Below are 20,416 nucleotides of genomic sequence, written 5' to 3'. Positions count from 1 at the left end.
ATTCTTATTGTAACCAAATGAATGATCGGGACACGGCCAAGTCAAAATTATTTTTTTAAATGGCAAAAAAAAAATTGTTGCGCGCTCAAATAACAGGGAGGCGCCGATGCCCGAGAAACATTTCTCATTTCTTCATTTAGCCTAATTTGTCTCAATATCGCAATGTATCTTAGTAAATAGGGTGTTCTTAGCTTCTTTCGAGTACTGGGGCGGGTAACCCTTGTTTGTTGTAGTCATGGAAGCCCTGCGTCCTTAAGTGGCCAGCAAACAGTTGGTCAAGACCCCTCAGCGTGACACCTGTGTCAGGTAGGTGTTTAGACGACAATTGGCGATCAATATCTTGTTTGCCTGTGCGGGAAGAAATTCCCGTTTGAAATTCCCTGAACACAGAGATTTGTAAGCCAAGCCCGACTGGCAAAACGATGAATTCCCCAACTGAAATATACCGCCCCAAAAGGACACCCCAATTCTATCATACTGCCAAAGTGCAGGAGAATGATCAAAAACCTTAAGTGGGACGAAAATGCGACTGGTCATTGGAATTATATTTCAGTGGTACTGTAAACTATGTATCTAAATGCTCTTTCTTATCTTAAAGGGCAGTGTGGCAGCAAAGTGGTTAACGAGTTCGTTCGTCACGCGGAAGGCCTGGTTCGATTCCCCTTATGGGTAAAATGAAGCCTATTTCTGGTGTCCCCTGCTGTGGTATTACTGGAATGTTGTTAAAAGCGGCGTAAAACCCAATCCACTCACTAACTCTGTCAGGGACCTGTTGACGTGCCGTAAAAACTTACAACGCTCTCTCCTCGGATGAAGGGCAAGGTCATCTGTCTAATCCCTTGGGTTTACTGGCGGTATAACTGGCCTTCAACAACCTAGTGTGAGAGGTGACTATATCGATCCGGTGGTCAGGCTCGATTGCGTGTCATTGTAAGTTGCTCATATGATCAATAACTGGATTGTCTGGTCCGGACTCAAATATTTACAGGTCACTGTCATGTAGCTGGAATATTGCGGAGTGTGTCCTCAGGACGATGTATAAGGCAGAAGCGGTTTGCCATGCTTGAGTGTTCTGATCCTTTTGGTTATTACTACTACAGGGGCAGTGTGAAAATAGTTTCCAAATTTTGCTAGCCAGTCGGGCTAGATACTAGCTCACAACATTCAATACCCCGAAATATGAATAGAGAAACTAAACACAATATTACAGAAACCTAAAATACCAGTGACTGTGGAGATTTACAGGAATACTGTATATATTTACAAGCCACGGTCTAGCGGACCAGTGGATATATCTCACACTTACTGGAAGTGGTCTTGTGGATAAAGCCACTTCTCCTAGGGATGGGATTCCTTAGCATGATATGTCCCTAGCTTCCAGTGTGTCCTATGGATGAAGGTCCAGACTAGAATTGGTCCTCAGCAACCCATGCTTGTGGGAAGTCAGACTCACTAATTTGGTTGACACATGTCATCCTATCCCAGTTGTGCAGATCGATGCTCATGCTGCTGATTACTGGACTGTCGCCAAATGGATTGTTGCTGAGGGTGAGCATATCCTGACAAGGTGATTCCAGTCCAGCAAGAAGTTAAACTCACACCATTGTCAGAGCTTGTGATCCAGTCACACATATTCCACAGTTCATGTGCTAAGGTATTCATCACAGCCACTTGACAAAACAAAAGATTCCAAGTCATGTAAGAATGATTTATTTGTCACTGCTTAAAGCTTAATGCTCCAAATAAGTCACAATGTCAGGCACACTAGAGAATCAAGCTCAGATTGGGTGATACAGATACACACAAATAGCTAGCTACAACATACCCCACTGTCTTTGTATGGTAGCTCCACCATATTGCATATAGTTCACACAAGACAGTCAGGCTATGTTCTATTGAATGACCTACAGAGCAACTCAATGTTCTATTAAATGACCCATAGAGCAGATCAATGTTCTACTGAATGACCTACAGAGCAAGTCCCTCCTCATGAATGCAATCAATGAAATTTGCTGAACATTTCCACCAACTTAAATCCACTTCATGTACAACATTTACACAACAACATAAAATCCGAACTTGAAGTGGTTCACAAGACACATGCATGAATATGTATATCACAATCATTTAAAATACACACATTTTTTTCATTTCTAAAAGAATGTTTCGTTCTTCAAATAATGACCATTTCTTAAAGGAGGGACCGACTAAAAACACTTCTACTGACTAATAGTAAGCGTCCAGTACAATTAGCTGTCCCTATAGATTTAACAGAGTACATATAAAAATTAGAAACAAAATGAGAGCCTATTTTGTCAGTAAATATTTTCACCCTCAAAATGGAACATATGACCTTAACCGCTCATCATCCAATGAAAAATGATGTCTGGTTAAGATAGAACACTAAGACACAACAGACCGGCTGTTTACATAAAACTAAATATGCTAAGCAAAGGTGTGAAAGTTGAGTTGCTTCTTTGGCAGTGAGGAGAAAATAAATAAATAATGATAGAAATGAACCTCTGAAAGGATTTCCTAAAATGATCAATGTCACATAATCTTGACATGATACAAAAGTTGTAAGAGCTGGGAAACTATCAATAAATTACAAGTCAAAGATGATACAAAACACAATACAACACAAATCACATAAAAACCGACAATGGTCATGTTAAGTTATTGCTGAAAATCGACTTCGAAGATCAACGGGGACATCTTACATTACACATTTAACACCACAAAAACTGACTTGTCAGTTCTGCTGTTGCCAGATAAATAACTATGGTCTAGGTGGCTGATAAGAAATCCATCAGTAACTGAAAGAAGTAATATTGTCATAAAGAGTACCAGGATATTTCCTCAGAATAATATTTTGGCTTAATTGTAAGTTCTTTCCTTTTTATCCAGAGTGAGTGAGTGAGTGAGTGTAGCACTGTTATTTGTTTCAGTAATATTCCATCAATATCATGGTAGGGCATACATGAAATGGAATTCACACATTGTACATATCTGGGGAATCAAACACAGGTCTTCAGTGTGATGAGCAAACACTTTAAACACAAAGCTACCCAATCACACCTTGGAGTCAGGAGGGTTTGTTCACAAACGACAGGCTACACCTCGAGGTCACTGAGGACTGACATACATGTATATATTACTCAAAAGAAATTAAGGGCCCATTCTTTAGTAACAATACAGTTAGTAATCATGGCAAGTCATAATAACTACAGTAACGTGAAAAAAGTAGGTGGTCCTTAGTTTCTTTGAGTAGTACATATACGGATGGGCAGTACTTATTTATGGTCACAGAGTCCCTTTGAGAGATTTCTATGCTGTGTGCATTGATGCAACTAGAGTGTTTTAAAACTTTGCTACTGCTTTGCTGAATTCATGTTGAACATGACAATGAGCATGACGTCATGCCATGACAACAAAAGTTTACAAAACAATAGTAAATTTATCACACATAATGGTATTCATAATGATACGAACACAAGATGACAGTTTGTATCTGCAGAAACGCAGAACAAACCATATGTATTATGAAATTATTTATTTAACAATTTTGGCTGAATGGATGTTTTCGTCTTTCAACTACGATTCATTTGTTGGAATATACTGCAGGAATTCCTTTAATGACATACGAGTCAAACCATGGAACACCTAGATCATTGCGAAACTACGAAAATGAGATCAGAATCTTGGCCAAGCAAAACTGAAAAGTCAGAGTCCTGTGTCCAGCATGTGTACAGCAAGTTCCAAATTAAAGTAAAGAATGTCCAATTACAAAAACATGATGTAAGGTGAGAAATGCACAAACAACTAAAAAGAACATGAAAAGGTGAAGGTCACTTGTTCATGGTCAGATGTCACCTTTTAAACTCCACAATATTTTTTTTAAAGAATGGGAATATCTTCAAAGAAATGACCCTGAATACAAGGGGAATGTGTTTTGTAATTGCATAATGATATCATATATCTAAAATAGAACCAACTCCATACTGAAACTGAAATGTGGATTTATCGATAGACAACTCTGGTGCAAAATAAATAACTTGTACGTCATTTCCGTATGTATAAAACCAGTTTCATGATAATGTGCATTTTGATACAAATGCATAGATTTATGTACTATAAAATCTATCTTGAACTAAAATACGGAGAGGCACATTGGAAGTGGCAAAAGGACATCTTGTGACATATTTGAGAGATATACATATTCTCTGGCATATCTGGGAGGAAATATCCACACATTGACACAACTTTCAAATTACATTACATCTGCGAAGACAAAGACTTGGCTTAAGCATACAATAATGCACATTTTGCAAAGCAATGCATAGCATTATCAAATGCATTAAAGCATAAGAGAACAATGCATTCAGTGAGCATAATGTGATACTTCATTCATTAGTGAAAAGCACTGCATTAATGCATGACAACAAAGTAATGCAATAATGCATTACATAAGCATTGGCAAATTTCATAATGCATTGTTACTGAGTAATATGATAATGCATTAAGTTAGCAATGCACAATACAGTAATGCTTTGTAATGAGTAATGTAACAAACTGCATTACTTTGTCTCACGGTAATACAATATTACTTTCATTATGTTTGAAGTTGAGCAAATCACAATGAACTACGGAGAGATTGAGAACAAATATAGCACCATGGTAGCTTCAATTTACATTCTACAACCCTTCCTTACACCTTACCTGTATCTAAACGAGGATTTATCTTGGCCTCAAAAGATTCCAGTGTTCCAAAACAAGTTTGAGGAAAATGACAGTAAAAATTTTACTTAAACAATTCCCAATTCTACAGAATTTACAAAATTAACATTACAATAAGCCAGTTTTGTATATAATTTTTTTTGACTTGGCCAGCTGATTTGTTTGGAACTGCACATAAATCCTGCTCAGACCTTAGAGATGGGCCATATGCTTGGGACAAACAGGTTGTGTGCACCTCAATGCCATGTTTTGTAACTCACCATAGAATACTTCATGCAGTTTTTGAGAATAAATCGTGAACTTAACAGACTTAGAATTCAATAACATGCAACTGAAGCACTTCCACTGACAAGCATACTCTACAACAAGGACTATTTGATAGCCACATAAAGCTGGGTTTCCATACATGTATCAGTCTTGTCAAATCGGTTGCACACAGTCAATAAAGTTTCCAATGCTCAACAATGTTAATCCATGTATTTCAGGAGACAATCTTTGATGATGTTCGGTAGCAGTTGAGCCCCTCCTCCATACATACCCACAGACACATTTGATGCTTCACACAATACACAAGGTCAAGGACACAGTTATACTCTATGGCAGATGTCGAGAGCCTGACGATATACTTGTCGAGCATCTTCAATATCAAACATTCGGTCATCGTAGAGAACTTTGGTTTGAGGTTGTGACCTACTCTCAAGGTTCAAGGCACTGAAGTCACTGGCAAGTGGGAAAGCATCGAATCTAGGTCCCTCAGTTGCCAGGGGGCTTATGTTTTGACTGTCACGTTTTAAACTTTGACGATCATACTTTCCTAGAAACTGATCTCCATCTGCGCTGTCAAATGAAAGGTCGAGGATATCGGCTGAGGAATTGGAGCTCAGACTCCCAACACTGAGGCGGTTCCTTGGATCTTCCATCGTGGTTCCGCCTTTTTTCAGGATTCCTTTTCTCCGACGCACAACTTTTGTTGTACTACAAGTGCAAACAGTTTGTGGATTATTTGAGAAATTTTCATCAGAGGAAATACATATACTTATTGAGCTAGTGACATTGCCACTTGGCACGACATCGGTCTTGTTTGATGGAAGGGTATGGACCACACATTCCTCCATTACGTCACATGACCCCGAGGTTGGCGTACTGGATGAGGTTTTGGACAAGTCTACATTTATATCACAGTCTTCATAGCTGAGATCTTCACAATCACTAGCACGTTTGGGAAACTCTTCATCCTCTATTTTCCTGGCCAAATCGTCTCTCAAATCACAACCACTGTCTCCGCCTGAGAATTTGCCGCGTCGCTTCAGGATGCCCCGACGTGGCTTCTTGTCGCAGTCAAAAACCTTCTTAGTCTCGTCTCCAGAATTATGGTCCAGTGTACCACACAAATCCTGTGATGCACTGGACGGCTGGTCATCAGGTTCCACATTAACATCGCAGGAAGGAGCTGAGATTTTATCACAAGCATCAGGGGAAGTTTTCGAGCTCACAATATCAAAAAGAGCTTCATCTTCATCGAAAGAACTTTCAACAGTCTTTTTCAATATTCCTTTGACTGATCCGCTCTTGCAGCGTGTCTCATACTCACTCTCACTGTCTGATGAGTAGCTGTGATGATGAGAGTGAGATGCACTGGGAGGGATTTGGATTCGGGGATAGGGCTCGAGATTAGGGGTGTGACTGTAGCCCTCGTTGATCCACCAGTGCCCGAGCACGTCCTCCATGGTGGCACGATTGGCTGGGTTGACGCTAAGCAGTTGCCGGATCAGCCCTCCTGCCTCTGCAACAGACAGAATAACATTATAAACAGTTCCTGACAAGATGGTCAAGCACCAAATCCCAAGGCTTTGAAGCTCCGCTTCCCATCATCTAAAGATCATGCAAAAACATACAAATTGCCTGTACGTAATTCTTACATTGGAACCTGAAGACATGAAGACATGCTAAATAATCCTTGTCTCCAGAACGATAACATCCATTATTTTCTTGATTATCACATGTCAGTAACGCATTCAAGATAACTGCTGCAAAAACACAAGCTGTACGTACGCCACACAATTACAACTTTGTGCAATGAAATTTGCCTTGTTATACCTTGTTATATGTGACATTCGAAAATTTGACATTGACATTGACATTTGAATTTGATCTTGAACCAAAGGTACAGAGCCTTTCAACTGCAGGAAATTGCACCTAATATATTCCATCTGACTAGGCAATATCCTATATCATCTCCAGTCCCCCAAGTCCCGACTCCATTTGTTATGGCTGCTGTGAAACAGGTGATGCATTGTCTTAGTGCATTACTGGCCTCATGTTTGTGTTATATTTTCAGTCTTCAACGCTGTTAAACATGTTGTCTTTGCAGTGCCTCTTGAATGTATATACAGTAGAAGATGTCCAAACAGGCACTCGCCGGGACTGAAGAAATAGTCCGGTTTAGACAGCGTGCTGGATAGTAGATTGGTGATAAATGTACAAGCCACAGGTGGAACTGAGACTTTATGATGGGACTTGCCGGATTGGACAGAGGCCGGTTTTGACAGCTTCCACTGTACGCCCTTGATACTGCCAACTATACACATGATGAAGGAGCAAGCATACGCTCCGATATGTCGTGTTATTCATAATAAGAAGTTGATATTCATAAATCTTGCTCTTCTGATTCATTGCAGCATTAAAAAAAACACACATATCACTCACTCATCGCGATCAGTCACCTATCACACCATCATTACAATGCAATATATAATACTACCACAGAAAGCTGAGTCAACATGCAGACAAACAATTACGCATCCTCCAAAGAGACAAGAACTACAAAACATGCTTATGTGACTTTTTTACAAAAAATTTGTTCCATGAGACATAAACAGGTCACTGTGAGGAAAACAGGTATGACCCGATTCATCTTTTATTGTGGTCACATGACCTGTGGCGACATGAATACATGTTGCTTGTTCCACTGACCTGTCAAACACAAACGCCTTATACCCAGCTTTATACACAACCTAAATAACAAATCTACAGCAAGAATATCATAATAACACTCAGTATTATTTGCTGGGCCTGAAAAAAAGGTTGTGTTACTGAAAATGAAAGAACACTTATACCATATACTGAGGGAAAAAAGTAAGGGAACACCACTTCAAGAAGCGTTCCTTTATTTATTCTCATATTTCCCCCAACAGTGTTATTCAGATGGTGATGAAAACTGGAAAACCATAACGGAACGCAAGTTTCCTGTGTTCCTTTATTTGTTTTTCTCAGTATATACTGCCATGCACCTGGTGTCAATAGTTTCTTCACTATAGACCAACCACGGATATTGCGCACCCACTTTGTGTGAGGCAGTGTTTTGATAGAGATTTTACAAGAATTAAAAAGTCAGTATTTCTCATGTAAGACTGATGTTTTGATAAGGATATTTCACTTATTCCATTTTACATTATATTATACTAGAACAATATGTTTTGTTTATGTGTGCTGTTTGTTGTTTAACACTTCACTTAGTAATATTCAAGTGATAAAACATGGAAAAATAGTAGCTGTGGTGCTTACAGTTCTCTGCACAAGATAGCCATGCTCCATGAAACAAACTCATCACTATGGTGATACAATCAGTGACCAACATCATAAGCACTGATCTATGCAACTGGGAAACAATGATATGTCAAGCAAGTCTTACTGATATTTGCACCATCATATCACAAAGATTCCTTGATGTAATGATGGCAAGGAATCTGGAATGTCCTAATCAGGTAATAATAATCATACTAATTCCTTCTTCAAAGCATTACCTGATTGATGTGAGGGTTCGTAGTATTCCCCACTTGAGATCTGTTTGCGCAGCACCTTGAGGTTGGCGTTCTCGAAGGGCATGGCGCCATATACAAGGGTATACAGCACTACTCCAAGACTCCACATGTCCACCTGCAATAAACAGTGGTCGTTAGAACAGATATCAATCACGACATATTCACCAGTTTACTTTCAGAAGTAATAATTGATAATCATCTGATTCTCTTACTGACGTGAGTGAGTGATCTGGGTCCGTATGTTCAAACACAGCAGTAAAAATTTATGTGGAATATGTCATTGAGTGAGTGAGTGAGTGAGTGAGTGAGTGAGAGAGAGAGAGAGAGAGAGATTGATTGATTGATTGATTGATTGATTGATTGATTGAGTGTGTACGGATTTATACTGCTTTTAGCACTATTCCTGCAATATCATGGCAGAGGACACCAGAAATAGGCTTCACACATTGTACCCATCTGGGGAATCAAGTCTGGGCCTTATGTGTGACAAGTGAATGCTTTTAGCCACTAGACTACCCCACCACTCTCTGACAGATTACGATAGTAATACACCAGAATTAAGTTGATCTTATCTACATCAGGAACTTGTATCTGAATACTTGAAAATTTCACACTGAACCAAGGTTACAAACATGATTATGAAGATCTGAAAGGTTTGCTTTGCAGTGTTGGCGTTTAATGTCACACTCAGCAATATTCCATTATACAAGCAGTGAAACAAACTAACATCTTCAATTGTTGTACAAAACTGACTAAATGGCAGCCAGTATCAAAACATATAATGTCCTATTTATTGTGCAAATATATTCCCCCAAAATTTACACATTCTTGTTATTTTCAGCTAAACCTCTTACTCATGTTTCATACACACTGATAATCACCTGTGTATTAAAGGATATTCACCCATGTATAAAATTCTCTGCACTTAAATTCCAAAAGGATTTTCTGATTTCAATTTCAAAATTACACTGAATGGCAGACGGACATGATTATTAAGGAAGCTTTTAAATTACAAAATCTAGTAAATCAGGATTTACATTTTTAAATTTTGCATATCAGTACAGATATACAGATAAGCAAGTCATGCATGTAATTAGATGCATTAGATAGATATAAGGTCTCCATACTGAAGATCATGTAGATGTCAACTGTATAAAAGGAAATTCTTGTCTGTCCCAGTGTGAGTGAGTGAGGTGAGTTTTATGCCGCTGTTAACAACATTCGGGAAATATCACAGAGAAAAGAAACAATACACTGAACACAATACTGTGAGTGACTTTGGCATTACTGTAATATGAGCTATATTACAGCAATATACACCAGAAATACACTTTATATATTGCACCAATGTAGAGAATTGAACCCATGACTTCATGTGACACTTCAACCACTAGGCTACCCCTCATCCTTGGTCAATCCACAGAAATAGAAAGATATTTGAGTGAGATTCAGTGGCCTTTGGAACATTATTCACAATGTATATAACAGCAGGTGTGGTTATTGTAGGAGGAAAACCTAGAGTATACAACATTGTTACCTACTTGGTAAAATCCACAAAATGAGTAATGTTGGATTATGACACAATAGAGAAACATAACTCTGTGCAGTGAGTTGTATAGCCTCTGACCTATTGGGAGTCCTCATTCACTGGGGTTGCAATTGGCCATCTCAGACAGCTCCAGAGAAGCCTGTGAGTTAGGATAAACACTGATTGGACCTGAGTGAAGGGGATAGACACAAACTACTTTGGTGTAACCTAGAAGCCAGACCATGGCAAACCATGATTGAAACCCACTCCATGTTTCAGGCAACTACTGCACAACGACCTGTAATGGCTGGCTACACCCAACATGATATGGCAGAAATAATAAAAGGAAACTTATCACTGTCACTCTTCTTATCTTCAGTGCGTACGAACATCTCCCATTTAAACAATTTCTAACGTAACAGAAGAAACAAAAGCAGGTACTCTTCTCAAAGCCGACACACCATAAGTCTATATAACGCATAAAATTTTAATCGGTGAGTTACTAACCTCACAAATATGTCTCAATAAAAGGAAAGTTTACCACCTGGTTGAAGATCAATCCTACACATCAATCTCACGCCAAGCTGAACATGAAAATGTACGCGCCCATCAACACCCTCAAGTACTGCTCCAGCAAACTTATTAGTGATATAGATAGGTCTAACACGCCAGAGCTCCTTCAAGGCTTTCAGACCATGAAGAACTCAGTTAATGTATCCGGCTTTACAACAGGATGACAATCATAACAAATGCCGACCCACCAACTTACAGCTGCAACAACAATGGCACTGTCTCCATGGTTAAATTTAGAACTAAATTGGTGAAGATGTATAAAACAGGTGATTTAGACGTCAGATTTGGCAAATCTGATAGAGAAACATGTCAATCGAAAAAATATTTCTGGGCCAGACAGGTTTCTCAGTGCTTGGGATTATATAAGTTGTCAATACCTGAATAAATGACAGAAATATCAACTGTGAATCTTCGGAAAACATATTTCTTCCAATTGCCCGTTACATCATGTACACAAATATTATATACTAATCAAGAGAAGCAAGGAGCACCTGATTCTTTTTCATCATAGAATCTGTCTTAGTATGGCAGACAAACTTGGTTATATCGATGACCGGGTGCTCTGAGACTTCTTTTTATTATATATGAAGTTTTTTATTCTCCAGTTGTTACATAGCCTAGCAATATGAAATTTGAACAGATAAGGTAAATAATTTTGTCTAGTGATGTTTAATGCCAAATTTGACATCTTCACTGATAAAGTTGTTCTTTCTTGTTAATTCACTTGAAACGATACCATGCTGTTTTCTTAATGGTCACCAGAAAAATGTTTGATGAAAGTGTCACATGTAGATAAGTCGCATCCCCACCCATCTACAGACTGCCATTTTTGGTCTTGAAAATTTGGCTTATCTACTGTAATATATAGTATGCTCTACATGACAAACATAAAACCAATGAAAAGCAGACATCTGCAAGAATACATGTTTATGCCGTGAGAATGAGTAGGGTTTAACGATGCTTCATGAAGAGAATATCAAAATGCTATAATCTGAACATTGTCTGAAAAAGCTAGTAACTTCAGATCTGATAATGAGAGCAAAGAGGTAAGAGTATTTATGAGCAGGAGTAAATCTGATAATCTTCAAGAGTTTTTATATGTTTGTAGTGCTCAAGGTGATTAAACTTTATGTCCACACAAATGATGTTTGGTTGAAATCTAAAGTTCTAGAATAAAGTCCCCCCCCCTGTATATCTTTGTCTACGGAATTATGTGGTGTTTTGGCACATTCAAACAAAATACTATAATCCATAGTCACATGACAGCTTCACCAACCAAACAGTGTCACGTAAAGGACAAAAGTAACATTAGACATGACATAACAGAGTTGAATTTCATAACGATGAAATCGTTCACAAACTCCTGACATTGCTGTAACAATCACACAGCATGAGAGTGACCCATGTAGCCACCCAGTACTAATGAATCAGACCCTGTATGGAGGTTTAGTGACATTTCTTAATCTGTTTCCGATTTTTTCAACATGGTCACACAGCACCACTCTGGAAGTGTCTGGAGGTGTTGTGACACTGCAACCCGATCTACTGCATGTTGATATACAGAGGTCACATTAGCTTGACTACCGGAGGGGGGGGGGCTACCCCCACTGTGATGGTGATCGGTGATCGAGATCACAGCTGATTATGACACGCTAGCTTTCAATCAAGTCCACCTGGGAGAGGTCGTCGCTATGACAGATGACAATTAGAAGTGTTTGCAATGACACAAGTCATGTTTGTAATTGCTCTGGACACAATACTGATCATACACTTGGAGACCCACATTAAAACACTGCTATATACATTACTTTTCTCGACTGACAAACAGTTGAAAAGAGTCTTGTAAAATGTGGAGAATGAACTCAAAAAACTTGATTCATCAGTAAAACATCTCAGAGACAATGTTTCATTGTTTCAGTGAAACATGGTAATAATATCACAGTTTTGTTTCCTCCTGTAACACCGTTATCCGGACTTTCTCCCTTCAAACCTGATACCTCCTGGTAACAATGTTTTATTGCTACTTTTCCTCTTCATCTATAAAACTAACAATGTTTTATTTGGACTCAATCCCCTCATAAGTACACCATCCCTGTAACAATCTCTTAGTTTTGCGTTTTCACTTCATAAGTAAAACATCACAGTAACAATATTTGATTTCTGCTTTCCCATACATCAGTAATAGAGTCTAGTAATAATGATTTATTTGTAGCATCTTCCATAATATGGTAAACATTCCAGCAACAATCACTTAGTTCTATTTTTTCACTTCATCAGTGCGTGTGGTATAACACTAAATTCACTCACTAAACTCACTTAAAGATAGAGTCTAGTAACAATGATTTATTTGTAGCCTCTCCCATAATAAGTTAAACATTCCAGCAACAATCACTTAAGAATGAAGATTTTTAAGATCCATAAAAATCTTCATTCTTATGTATTTTCACTTCTAAATGACATTCAAAGACTTAACAATCACTTAGTTCTATTTTTTCCCTTCATCAGTGCGTGTGGTATAACACTAAATTCACTCACTAAACTCACTTAAAGATAGAGTCTAGTAACAATGATTTATTTGTAGCCTCTCCCATAATAAGTTAAACATTCCAGCAACAATCACTTAGTTCTATTTTTTCACTTCATCAGTGCGTGTGGTATAACACTAAATTCACTCACTAAACCCACTTAAAGATTTTCAAAGCTCTCTTAGCGCTAAGATAGTCATAAAGGCCATACATTAACATTAACTTTCGACTATCTTAGCGCTAACATAGCTTCAAAAATCTTTAAGTGAGTTTAGTGAGTGAGTTTTCTCTCATCATCAGTAAAAATTCCAATAAAATGCCTATTTACAACATTGCAGTGGCTACATTCTGCCTCCATCAGTAAAACATCCAAATAACAATACATTATTTTTACTTTATTCCCCCTTTGGTAAAACATGCATGCAACAATGTCCTAATGTGTTCAGTTCCACTTTGTTGTGCCGCACAAATAAGGATATGTCAAGACATTCCCCTGAGTTTAATAAACTTAAAATTGTTCATTAATTTTCAAGTCTCATGTTCCATCCCTTAGGCAAGAACCATCAGTATCAATTGATTCCTGGAAGCTCTACACCAGTAGCTGATTACTGTCTCAACAGTTACATTTTCTTCTTCATTAAGCTCATGCCTCAAGTATCCTAGTGTGCAATGCAGCGTTAGCAATATCAATAGCAAGGAGAGACTACTGGACAATTGCCACACACTGACCTCTGGACCATGATACGGTTGACCATTCACAATTTCAGGGGAAGCATACAGGGGGCTTCCGCAGAATGTAGACAGTAGTTCATTATGCCGAAAATTGTTGGCGAGGCCGAAATCTGCAATCTGAAAAGGACAACAGGCATTTGAATGGGTATAACACCATGACATTAAACTTACGTTAATTATTGTTAATAGAGCCCACAGCAGAAACCTACAGGTCATGTGACCTACTTCCTGGATAATGTGTAAGTTTCACAGATCCACGTGCAGGAACATACCAGGAAAGAGGACCCTGGTGACAGAAGTCATATACGGCATGATTACTTCAGACCAATCATTCCGTAAAAATAATGACAATTATCACCAAATAATCATGTTCTGGGTCCGTATGTTCAAACACAGTAGTAAAAATTTATGTGGAATATGTCATTGAGTGAGTGAGTGAGTGAGTGAGTGAGTGAGTGAGTGAGTGTGAATGAGTGAGTGAGTGAGTGTGAGTGAGTGAGTGAGCGAATGAATGTCACTTCTGCCTCAATTTCAGTGCACATCTTTATATGGAAGATTTGACGTTCAACCAACCTTGACATTAGCCTCCTCATCAAGGATGATGTTCTCCAGTTTGAGATCACGATGAACGACACCATTCTGGAAAACAATAAACAAATATTATTCAATAAATACGGAACAGAAAATCTCAGGACAGTAACCTCACAATGTTCATATCCAAATATGATATCTATGTCTTATCATTGATGCAATCCTTGTGAAGAATCAGGTTAGAATTGGTCTTCAGCACCCCATGCTGCGTATAGTGGATGTAGTGGGAAGCCCAGCCTCGATGACCTGCCTGACACGTCATTGTATCTCAATTACATAGATGGATGCTCATTATATCAATCACTACATTGTCTGGTCCAGACTTCATCTGATACTGATGTCCGCTACATCGAGGTAATATACTGTGTGAGGCATTAATCAGTACACAAGCTCATTTTCGCACAATGCGACATATTTACATAAACAGAAAAACTGCCACTGACATTTGTCCACAGTTCTTAACAATATAAGGATTATTTTACTCACAAATCTCTTTTCTCTTCTTAATAATGAACAAGTAGGTTTTAGCAATAGTGGCAGGTACACCAGAAATGGGTTGCACATATTGCCCACACATGGGGAATCGAACCAAGGCTCTTTGCATGAAGATCCAAGGCTTTAACCACTTGGCTATCAAACCACCCTAATATTAATGATTAAACTAAGTCTGCAAGGAAGGCTTTAGTGGACCTGCCTTCATACAGTCTAACACAGTCTCCACCACTTCCTCACATTATCAGAGGGGTGTTCCCATTGGTGCCAGTCACACCATAATCTAGGTGGACATGCTGCGAGACTTGGTTCCCCGTGGCAATCAACTACCAAACCCAAACTGCCACAGCAGGAGCAGCAGCCATCAAAACCCAGAATTGAATTAACTTATTTCATTCCCAGAAGGTAAGAAGAATGCACGTAACCAGACAAGTGCAACGTGAAAAAAGACAAGTTAATATTGGTGACACGGCGCCATACCTGATGACAGTAATTGATGGCTGAGACGATCTGCCGGAAAATTCTTCGTGCGTCTTTCTCAGTGAGTCGGCGCCTCTCGTTGATGTAGTCATAGAGCTCGCCGCCGAGGGCACAATCCATCACCAGCACAATCTTGTCCTTCTTCTCAAACACTGAAATGAAAAGTATTTAGTCAGAAAATTGAAGGGCAACAGAACCTCATGGGTCAAGTTCTCACGCAACATCTGGCTTTACTGCAGTGAAATAATATTGAGGGGTAGCAGTGAGTTGTGGATGACGTTGGTGGAGGGTGATGGGTTGTGGATGATGTTGGTGGAGGGTGATGGGTTGTGGATAAGGGTGGAGGGCTTTTGAGGAGGAGGGGAAAATGTTTGGAAGGGAGACATGATGCTACAATTAGCATCTTGTATGTTTCCAGCATATTCTGAACAAAAAATATTTATATTATAATTTCCTATCAATCTAAACCCAAACCTACAGATCATATCAATCATACATATCAACCTGCAAGTCAATCAGAGACATCCATCTGAAACATGCCAGCATGGTCCTACAGAAATTGTTTTCAAGCATGAAAGGAGAAACAGGATTGTTTCCCCGGGAGATTATTACCCTTCTTGTTCACCCTCAAGGCCGTGATTGGTCCCATGCCAGCTGGCTTCATATCATTAACGAGGCATTAACGTGGACAGGGTCCCTGGTGCCAGTAATTACACTGGATGCACATGTCCTTCAGAAACTGATGCATGTAGTCAAGGCCAAGATGGATTATTATGATACTAACACTCATCGTGAAAGGGATAGCACTAGATGTACATCCGTCAGTTGCCTGACATGAAACACCAGAATTAGCTTTTTAACCAGGTCATATCTTAACAAAATTAATGTGAGCATTAATGTTCTTCATTAGATCATATATGACTGAAATGACTTTGTGTGCTTAATTCAGAAAGTTGAAGTTTCAAAAAGAATAATTGTTGACTGCTGCTCTTAAGAGTAAGTGAGTGGGTTTAGTTTTACACCACACTCGGCAATATTTCAGCTATGTGGCAGTGGTCTGTATATAATCGAGTCTGGATCAAACAATCCAGTGATCTACAGCATGAGCATCGATCTGCGGAATTAGGAAATGATGATATGTGTCAACCAAGACAGCGAGCCTGACCATCCTATCCCATTCATCACCTCTTACAAGAATCATGAGTTACTGAAGGCCAATATTTTAACCCATACTTTCATAGGGAACCGCTCTCAAGAACTCTGAAGCATGACATATACGAGGGCTTCCATGATGGGAGGATACAGTAGGTTTATATGTGACATACTATAATTTACTGACTGAAGCCTGGAGTGATTCTGATGTTCATAAATTCCTTTTGGTGCAGTTTGAGTTTACAAAGCTGATGAAGTTGACATTTGATAACACAGTGAAGTCACGCTGTCAAAGTGTTTACATGCTTTAAATGGAGTTTCAGAGGGTGAAATCTTAAATCCATCAAAGATTACTACATTGGCATTAGGGCAAACAACTTAAGAAGACCACATTCCTGAACACTATGTAATTGCCATGATAATCAGCCACTGAATAGTCACAACATTGAGCTATTGATTAGTGAGACCATTTATCTATTGATTAGTCAGGGCATTAAGCCATTGATTAGTCATCGCAGAAAACCATTGATTACTAAGTGAAAAGAACCATTTGTCAGTTATATAATTGTACCATTTTAAAAGTGATTCAACATCCAATAATTACTACCTTGCCATCGATGTGACCATGTCATCTCATGGGAGGTATCATTAACTAACCTCCCCAAACATGAAGAATGTCATTGATTAAATACTGGAGATGTAGGACAATGGTGAGACCTACACACATGTCCGTACCTGGCTCCATCTATCTGCTGGCACCAGTCTCTAACCATCCAGCATTCTCAGACCCTCTCATTACCATAATCCCTTATCAACTGCTTTCTGTCTGACGGTCATTTCAATTCTCATCAAACAGACCAGACAAAGTGGCCTGCATTTTCTACTAATCTTGTCCATGTCTAGAAGGCCACCATCAAACTAGATCTCTAGATTGCCATCTGACTAACACCTCCATTGTTACCTTGTCAGGAGGAATGGGGTATCATCACCTCAGGCGACCTTTGTATCAGACACTGGACAATGGTCATGTCTCCTGACCATCCATGGTCAAAGGGTATGAAAGGCAATGGATGCAGGAAAATTTCTCTTCAGTCACCAAGCTTAAAATTAGACCCCTCAAAGAAAGTATTCAGTTAAATTTCAATCAAAATACCATTAAAATAGTTCTGAAACATTCATACCACCGTCCATCTCAAAACTCCACCTTCCATACTCCTTTACTCCTTTACTTTATAACCTGAGGTGGTTGGGTAGCCGAGTGGTTAAATCGTCCGCTCGTCATGCCGAAGACCCGCGTTCGATTCCCCACATGGGTACAATGTGTGAAGCCCATTTTCTGGTGTCCCCCATCGTGATATTGCTGGAATATTGCTAAAAGCGGCGTAAAACTAAAAACTCACTCACTCACCATTTATAACCTAATGTAAAAACATAATAACAATATTTTAACTATACTCAGAGAAGCAATAGACATAGAACCCTCTGGGATAACAGAATGTCTTTCTGTTGTCTCTACATCATATCTATACATTTAAAAAAAAAAAAACTCCATAAAAACAAAAATTGACACGATTTTTCTGCAACCTCCGAAAAGGATACAGAATTGTACAAGATGAAAATCCAAGAACATGTCCCATTCAGCTTGTATAAAGCATCATGCGTCACTTTGACATAAGACACTGCACTTGCAACATGACACGGGAACCTAGAAAATACCTTCATATTTCTGCACTTTCATTTTGAAGTTTGAATTTCTGCTGCTTCAAAATGTGTTTTTTTATTTCTGAACAATGTAATTGAATCGTACTTCAAACAGGTGACCTGTTACTTTCATTCTTCTATATCACAACAACAAAGACTAGATGATGACTGTTACAGTTTTACTTGTGTCTGATTAGTATAGAATGTCTCTGTAAACACTCGCACAACTCTCAAGTGACCTTTTCATCATGCAAGCTCATTAAAATGAAGATGTATTTGGGAGTTAACTCAAAAGGTTTTGGGTTCCTTTTGGCATATTTGTGTGCAAAATCATAATTAGGCCCAGCGTGATGTTGTTTGTTTATCTTTTCTCAAAATAGGAAGTTAGATATGTAAGAATGTCCCCAGGTGCATATTTCAAATCTTTATTACTCTCTGTCACACAATGCAACCACAATCTTCTTGCCACGACCCCCTGCCTAACACCCATGCAGAGAAATTAGTGTATATTATATATTCTCTTTTCTTCCTCAAATTGTTGAAATATAATCAACAAATATGAGGAAAAGTTTGCAGAAGATTACAATTATCAATTAGTTTTTCACAATTCTCATAGCCCAAGACATGGCTTCAGAAACAATAATCTTCAACAAATTGTTTCGTGCTAGTTCTCGTAAACTGCTACAGAGATTATCGTAACCTAAGTGGAAAATGTTACAGGACCCACTTTCATCAGATGTTTATTGATCTGTGATGTCATTTCACATTGCTGTGGTGTGATCACATCTGAACACTAACTCCCTGGATCACACTCTTGATATCACAAATGCACACTTAATATCTGTTAAGTCCTAGTGAAGCCTAGTTATTAAGGTACAAAACTCTCCTACTCAGATAAGTCAGAACAGCAAACATCTAACTTAAAGCATACCAGGGGTTCCCACAAAAACATGATGCACATAGAGAATGCAAATCCAACTCAGTCATATATTTTTGACATTGTACACACTTATTTGCAACATTGCGGGAAAGTTCCAAATGGCGTGAAAGTCCCAAAATGGCAAGAAAACTTCCCAATTACACATGAGTAAATATACATCAAATCAATATAATCTAGTCACAATGCGATGGTTCAATGATCAAATGCGATGCCTACTGACCGTACACAAATAAGTCTGTAAGATGATCTTGATCAAATAAAAAAATTCTCTCCCACTCTGACAGATCCGTATATGACCATACAGAAAAAATTATGTGGGTACTTAGTGAACATTGCTGTGACGTCACTGCTAAGGGAGATGGCCATGTAGTAATTTAGGCATACCACCAGGGATAGCTATTCTAATCTCTTTCATTCTAATATCCGTGTCACCGACAGGAAACTGGCAATAAAATACATTATTGTATTTCATAGGCAGATTAATAATCAAAGAAACATTTCTACTCTTTGATTTTGGGGAACACATGAAAACCAAAATATCCTCTTCCTTCATGATCCCCGTGAATGTATTATTCAGCAGCATGTGTAACTGAAATCACACGGTTTCAGTGGAACATTTTCAAATCTGACGGTTAACTGCTTTGGAAGACTTTATTAACTGTTGACTTCCCTAGTGAAGTCCTCACCTAATGCACCTGTGTGGTTTATACATACAAATATTGCATCTCACAAGCCAAACCTTGTCGCATGGCCCATTGTGTTGTTCTGGGAACATGTTTTAACATGAAGCATACATAATTAACATTATACAAACATTATTCTTTCTCAAAGTTCTTTTCTCTTTCAAATTCATTCACTTGATGAAAGAGCAAGGAAACATGTTCCTCTACAAAGAGGCTGACATCAATTAATTTCTCAAGTGGCCATGTGTAGCCAAGGACTGAGACGACACCATCAGTTACTAATTAAATCAGACTGAATTACTTTCAAATGTCAACATCAAATCGGAATAATTTTGTTTATTGCCAATGACCAACAAACTAACAAATAACCAAAATTGTGTTTGTTCACCTAACAGAAAATGGGTACCCGGAGGGATAAGCCATATGATTATTAACCTTCTAGCAGAGGCAGCTTGGATTCT

The 20,416-nt window shown here is 38.6% G+C and overlaps 1 protein-coding gene across 1 annotated transcript in view; it reads right to left on the bottom strand.

Annotated features, from left to right (window-relative positions):
* Positions 1-1,694: 1,694 nt before the first annotated feature.
* LOC137295802 (NUAK family SNF1-like kinase 1) overlaps positions 1,695-20,416 on the bottom strand; it is a 72,356-nt gene continuing 53,634 nt past the window's right edge. The window contains exons 3-7 of the mRNA XM_067827354.1: positions 15,480-15,631; positions 14,490-14,555; positions 13,914-14,033; positions 8,541-8,673; positions 1,695-6,520 (exon numbers count right to left, since the gene is read on the bottom strand). Coding sequence (XP_067683455.1) covers positions 5,325-6,520; positions 8,541-8,673; positions 13,914-14,033; positions 14,490-14,555; positions 15,480-15,631 — 1,667 coding nt within the window. The 3' untranslated portion in view covers positions 1,695-5,324. The remainder of the gene's footprint in view (positions 6,521-8,540; positions 8,674-13,913; positions 14,034-14,489; positions 14,556-15,479; positions 15,632-20,416) is intronic.

The sequence above is a fragment of the Haliotis asinina genome, chromosome 9 (assembly GCF_037392515.1).
Source record: "Haliotis asinina isolate JCU_RB_2024 chromosome 9, JCU_Hal_asi_v2, whole genome shotgun sequence".
In the NCBI taxonomy this organism is placed as follows: domain Eukaryota; kingdom Metazoa; phylum Mollusca; class Gastropoda; order Lepetellida; family Haliotidae; genus Haliotis; species Haliotis asinina.
The sequence above is the reverse complement of the archived record's forward strand: the minus strand, read 5'-3'. Positions and strand labels throughout refer to the sequence as shown.